The sequence below is a fragment of the Danio aesculapii genome, chromosome 17, assembly GCF_903798145.1.
Source record: "Danio aesculapii chromosome 17, fDanAes4.1, whole genome shotgun sequence".
NCBI lineage: Eukaryota > Metazoa > Chordata > Actinopteri > Cypriniformes > Danionidae > Danio > Danio aesculapii.
In genome coordinates this window covers 33,739,561-33,746,274 of record NC_079451.1, presented here as the reverse complement: position 1 = coordinate 33,746,274, position 6,714 = coordinate 33,739,561, and the positions used below count along the sequence as shown (strand labels likewise).

General features: G+C 40.4%; 1 protein-coding gene across 1 annotated transcript; it reads right to left on the bottom strand.

The window, feature by feature from the left end:
* Positions 1-242: 242 nt before the first annotated feature.
* si:dkey-87k14.1 (leucine-rich repeat transmembrane protein FLRT2) lies at positions 243-6,451 on the bottom strand. Its single transcript, XM_056477501.1, has 2 exons — positions 5,959-6,451; positions 243-2,952 (listed from the first exon to the last, which is right to left on the bottom strand). Exon 2 carries the CDS (start codon positions 2,519-2,521, stop codon positions 533-535), a length of 1,989 nt encoding a protein of 662 aa, XP_056333476.1. The 5' UTR covers positions 2,522-2,952; positions 5,959-6,451; the 3' UTR covers positions 243-532.
* Between the last annotated feature and the right edge of the window lie 263 nt (positions 6,452-6,714).

Below are 6,714 nucleotides of genomic sequence, written 5' to 3'. Positions count from 1 at the left end.
CTTTTAATTATTCTAGTCCTGCATCAACCCAGGACAGTTTAGCTATTTTGCAGGTTTTGTCCTTGTGAACTGAGCTATTAGGTAAAGATGTGAGATGCTGAAACAAAGATTGTAGCTTGAGGTCTCAAATTAATAGTGGTGATGAGAACAGATGCCACCTTGTGGTCATAGTTAGAACTGCCTGCTGTTCCTCAGACCTCTTCTCTCTCTCTCACACACACACACGCACACGCACGCACACACACACACACCGTCTCTCTCAATTATTTATAAAAATGGGGCACTTGACATTGATTTTGTGCTTAAAGATTGGTCGTTGCTAAGATCCTCTTGCCATATTTTTATGAGCTTGGATTGTAGTAACACAACATAGAAACTAAATATTCTTAAATCATTTAAGTTTTACTAAGCGATAAAAAAGGAAGGCGATATTGTTCAGAATATAAATTACATATTGTACAGTCTGTCTTTTGAAATACAGTGCATTTAAGAGTCACATCTGAGTACAAAGGACATTATCGGCTCAAAATCATCATTTATGGCATGTGTCAGACTCTGGAACACTGTTTTTGCAGTATGCTGTGCTATTGTTTCTCCTTTGAGAGTCTCTGAATCCAACACCCCCATTAGGGGTGTAAATCGGCTGGATGTGAAAGTCCCCCTTGAGCAGCTGTTCGTTATTCAAAGAAACTATCTGAAAGCTGGTCTCAGTCATTTCCAGTATAGAGTTATCCTTTTTAGTCCCCGCCTCGCAGTAGTCATCTTTTCTTCTGCCCCGACTGTATTTCCATTTTGATGAATCTGACCTTCCCTTCTTGTGCATGTGCCAGCAGAATATGCTCAACAGGACCACCAGGACCACAAGCACTGCCCCACCAATCAGGCCAGCCAGTAGGAAAGGCGAGCTGGGGTCCTGCTGGGTCGCCTGCTCAGGCCCAGTTGCGTTATCGCCAGAGTGAAAAGAAGCAGACTTTGTCGTCACCTCTGAGCAAATTGTATCATCCCCCGGGTGGTAATTATTGAATGCATCTAGGGGATCCACACAAATACGATAAGTGGACTTGGGCTCCAAGTTTCCAAGTGTGATTCCCTCAAGTTTGCCCTCCACAAGTGACTCCTGCATGGGGCCGGTTATCAAATTTGGACTCAGTTTGACCCACGTCACCTTATAGGCTGTGATGGCAAATGTTGATACCCAGCTTACCTGAATGCACGAACTGTTAAGCACCACAAAAGAGATCCGCATCGACTCCTGCCTCGGGCCGAGCGGATCATTCGTCCCCTGTTCTATATTTTCGCCTGTAGTTGGCAGAAGTAGCGTGAGAGGTGGAGGGCTGGGTGTAGGCCGGGTGCGTGCGGGTGTGAAGGCCGTTTGAGTGGCTGACTCAGCGGTGGAGGAAGAAAGCAGTGTGGGCTGTGGGACTGTGCCGGTGCTGTTAGGACACTGGATGAGCTCCAGGGTTAGCTCTCTGATTACCATGCCACGTACCCTCTCTGGTTTCTGGCACATGAAGCCACGGACATTGAGGGTAGCTGGCAGGGACTTTAACCACAGTATGACCCATTTAATGTCGCAGTCACAGAGCCAAAGGTTGTTTCGAACAGTGAGCTGTCTCAGACTGTGAAGGCCGTCAAAGACCCCCTGTGTGAGAGACTGCAGCTGGTTGTTTGAAATATCCAGTCTCTCCAAGCGATGGAGGCCTCGAAAGGCCGTCAAAGGAATCTCATTCATCTGATTATCCTGCAAGTTCAGCTTGATTAGAAACTCGGTGGGCAGGTTAGGAGGAGGAACCGTGAGGGAGTTCCGCGCCATTGACAATGTTTTGAGATTAGCGAGCGTCTGGAGAGACCCGGGGGTGATGCCCTCATCCGTGAGCAGGTTTCCATCCAAGAGAAGAAGTTCGAGACCTGTCACATTCTCGAAAGCGTCCTCGGTTATAAGTGCAATGCGGTTCTCATCTAGCCGCAACTCTCTTAGCTCTTCGGGAAGGCCGATGGGGATGCTGCTCAGGTGGTTCTTGGTAAGGAAAATGGTCTTGAGACTGATGGCCTCCCTGAAGGCCCCCTCCTCCACACCCACAGTGGAGATGGAGTTGTCATCCAGATAGAGCTCCTCCAGGCGTAGCAGCTGTGCGAGGGCGGCCCTGGACACCGTCTGAATGTTATTCTCCTGCAGGTGGAGCACCCGCACGTTTTTGGGAAGATTGACAGGGAATTCGTCGAGCTGGTTGCCATAGAGATACACCGTCTCCACTGAGGCAACGTTGTGCATTTCCAGGGGAAATCCAGCATTGTTGATTTGATTGTTGTGGAGGTAGAGAGTCTTATAACCCTCTCCTAGCCCTAGAGGCACTGACGTTAGACTCCTCTCATTGCAGTAAACAAAGGTCCTGTCACAGCGGCACTCCTCTGGACAGGTTGTGGCCCAGGAGAAATGCATGTGAAGACCTAGAAGTATCGGTATCCACGGGCTGATCAAAGCTGGCAGGTCTTTATTCCACATTCGGATCTGTACCTCCATTTTGTAAGACTTTACAAACTTTTGACAACAACAACAGTGCACGTAATTAAAAAGGGTGAGGAAAAAATCAAATAAAATCCACCACACTGGAGTTCTTAGCGGATCTCGAAGCTTGCCTCGGTGGAGAGTATGCGATGTTGAAGTCGCTGGGTAATCCTCCTGTAATTGCCTGTCCTAAGCTCCCCAACACAAGAGCAATAGTCTCATTAACTCGTGCGACTCCCTCTCATCCCTCTGTCCATGCTCAGGCTGGAAATGATAGCAGAGCTCATCACATTGTCACTCTGAGTTTAGGGAGAGATGATTTCAAAGTGTGTGGGCCAAAGCAGTAAGAATGGAGGGCTCATCGGAAATGACCTCCTCTCTCATCGCAGCTGGACGATTCCCGTAAGGCACAACCTTCCTCACCAGGAGCATTTTGAGCCACTTACCTATTTTATAGAAAGATAAAAATAGATTAGATGTTATTTCAATGTCAGTAACAGCCTATTATTTTCATTCTTATACTTTCCATAAGAAAATATGTGAATCACAAAATAACATTTACTTTTTTAGCATTAACTGATTGATAAGATAAACAACAATTCATTTCCGGTTGTGTGTTACAATCTTTTGTAGTGTGTTAGTCCTTATTTGTGTCGCACTTAAGTCACACTATCAGAAAACTAATTATTATTGACTAGTTCCACAGATGTTTAATATATCTTCAACATTTTACTTGAATAGATTTTTATTTAAAATTTATAACATTGGACTTGTGTTTGTTAGTCCAGTCAACATTAGCCATTCTGCATGTTCACTGTATTAGAAAATAACACTTCATATACCATTTTAGAGTATATCTTTGTACACTCAAAATAATGTATGAACTATGTTCATGTGAGATTATTAGTTCAACTTGGATATTTTTGCTCTTCCAACATTTTATTAAATTCTGTTTGTACTGTACTGTGTATTCTTCTTCAGAGTGCCTAACATAGTTCATTACATTGCCTATAGGCTGTTTACTGTTGCCAAGCAACATGGCAGCTTGCTGCATTAATAGTAATATTTAATGCAGAATTTATATTTCAAATTTATGAATTATTATTATTATTATTATTATTATATACAGTTGAAGTCAGAATTATTAGCCCTAACCCCCACCCCACCCCCACCTTTGATTTTTTTCTTCTTCTTTTTAAAGTATTTCCAAAATGATGTTTTGCAGAGCAAGAAAATTTTCACAGTATGTCTGATTATATTTTTTCTTCTAGAGAAAGTATTATTTGATTTATTTTGGCTAGAATAAAATCAGTTTTTAAACCATTTTAAGGTCAATATTGTAAGCCCCTTTAAGCTATATATTTTTTTTTTGATAGTCTACAGAAAAAACCATCGTTATACAATAACTTGCCTAATTACCCTAACCTGCCTAGTGAAACTAATTAACCTAGTTAAGCCTTTAAATGTCACTTTAAGCTGTATAGAAGTGTCTTGTAAATATCTAGTAAAATATTATTTGCTGTCATCATGGCAAACATCAAATTAATCAGTTATTAGAAAAGAGTTATTAAAACTATTATGTTTAGAAATGTGTTGAAAAAAATCTTCTCTCCGTTAAACAGAAATTGGGAAAAAAAACAAACAGGGGGGCTAATAATTCAGGGGTTTAATAATTCTGACCTTAACTTTATATAAAAACTTTTCAAACTTTTCGAACTTTAGACATAAATAGTATTTTGATTTAATTATCATAGTCTATTTTAAGATATGGACAAGAAATATGAGAAAGAAATATAAAAGGAGCAACCAGCAATAAAGCAGGACAGTGCTTCACACTTGCTCTCGGTGAGGAGAGAGTGGTGACTGGCGACATCAGCATCTCAACGCTCTCAGACTTGTAAAGGGCACTGAGGTGTTTAATCTGTCAAATGCCATGATGATGGACAGGTCTGTTCTCCAATGCTCTGGCACAGAGTTCTGCTCTCAGTAATAATGATTCTGAACCTGAGGACAGTGAGAACTGCTCTATTAAATTGGTGGGGAGTGCACGGGAAAGAGAAACAGCCCTGCCCATGATATCACATATGAAATAGTCAATAAACCACTGACTTCTGAATTCTCTTATGATATGCATCTGCCATTTTAGCAGCAAGTTTAAATGGTAGAGAATAGTAGTTGCAAATTATGTAATCATGTTATGAATGTTAGCCTGATAGCCAGAATTATATAATTAAATATTAATTGAGGCCTCATATGTACTAAGCTATAAGCTGTCTGGAAGAATAGTCTAGTCTTTGTTGTTCAATATTTTTACATTGGACCCATGGAGGCATGCTTTTTATGTACATGGCACTACATTCTATAACACTACTCTGTCCTATTTACATTTCCACATTCATTGATTCATTGACACTCTGCCCTCTCTTTTGTGAGAAAATAGTTGTCATAATCTATTGTTGCAAAATTTCAGCAGAGGAAAAAAATGATCTCACTTGTTTTTTCTTATACTATTATATATTTTAATTCAGCCAGGTAAGATTCAATCTTTTACTAAAGGCTATTTGTTCACTCCAACCTACTCACTAGCTCAATATATTCATCCAGAAGTTAAACTATCTATGTAGGATGATGAACTGAACGGAATTGAATTGAACTGCTCTAAGAAAAAGGCTCAAGTGCAGAAAGTGTGGCTGATTTGTGTATGGTGTGGTTGTGCACACATGGAAAATCCCTCATGGAAATGCTTGACATCTCAGTGCAATAAACACACTTCTGAAATGTTCTTTTTAATCTCTTTCACTTCCTATTACATATTTTGTATTATGTGGCGGAACAATTGCCAATCTATAAATACATTTTTGTATTATTTAAATTTACATAACATTAACATATAGGTATAAAAATATTAATTTTAACATGTTATTTTACAGCGAGCAAGTTTATATTATAGATAGTGATATGTGTACTGTGATGGTTGTTTGTGTTTGTGTAGGGTAACACCGAGGCTGAGCACCAGCCATTTATGGTCTATCTTAAATGTTGTGTTATCTTAAATTAGTGCTTCCCTTTTTACACCTTTGACATTCATAGCAGACATTGTATTATATTGACACTCTGGCGCAGGTTTTAGTTATCAATGTAGGGTGGTATATTTGCATTAAAGGAGAAACAGTCATGAACTGGTAAACAAGCACAAAATACAATCCTGCCATGCCTAAAATATCAGTGAGTTCCTGGAAACCATCAGTTCCAGTGTTCACGTTATTTATTTATTTAAAAGACTACTTTTAATGTCATTTTAAAACATTGGTAATAGCAGAAAAGCTCCTTTGAGAAGTTCCACGCAAGAGCGCAATTAATTGAACATGGAAATGAATTAGGGAACTAATTATTTCGACGCGTCTTTTCTCTATAAACGTGTTATTGTTTTTATGTCTCATTTTAGTCCTCACCTTTTCCGAAGAGGCTTCGACCCATCCGGGCAGCATTTTAAAGTCTTCTAGTCTCCAGTACGAGTTCTCAAAATAAGCATCCCCCAGTTAAACTAAAAAATAATTCCAGACCCTTAACAGAGTCAGTCCGGCGATCCTTTAGTCCGGGTGGTCTAAAAAGCGACATTTTGTCGAGCGGTTGATCCCGGATAGGATTTGAAGTGTCTACGCAACATTATGCGTCCGAGAACCGCAGCTTCAGCCCCGCTGATGCGCTCCCGACTTCCGCGCTTCCTTCGCCAAATGCCCGGAGCGCGCTGGTTTCCCCGCTCCCTCTCTCTTTCAAACACACACACACTCCTCACACTGCTGTCTCACAACCAAAGTAGGTCCTATTCCTCTGCCATAATTGGTACATCTGATTGTTTATGCCAAAATGTAGTGAGCTCCGTTTTCCTTTGGAACCTATGGGAGGAATTGCAGTAATGAATAATCTCTCTCTCTCTCTCCCTCTCTCTCTCACACACTTCTCTCTCCCCCTCTCTCTCTCTTGCCCTTTTATTTTTTGTCGGGCTTCCGACGCATTTCGGGTTCGTTCTGTATTGCAATTGAGCATTTAAATATACTTAACCATATCAAACTTAGAAAAAAAAATGGCTAAAAGTTATGACAAAAACATCACGTAGTTGTTTTTTTTATTTATATAAATTTAAAAATTCTCACATTGTTTTTGAGTTGAGCCAGCAATCACAAATGTGATAATTATTTTATTTTATT

Excerpts from the sequence above, each read along its gene's own strand:
- si:dkey-87k14.1 (XM_056477501.1), bottom strand. The coding sequence starts at position 2,521 with ATGGAGGTACAGATCCGAATGTGGAATAAAGACCTGCCAGCTTTGATC.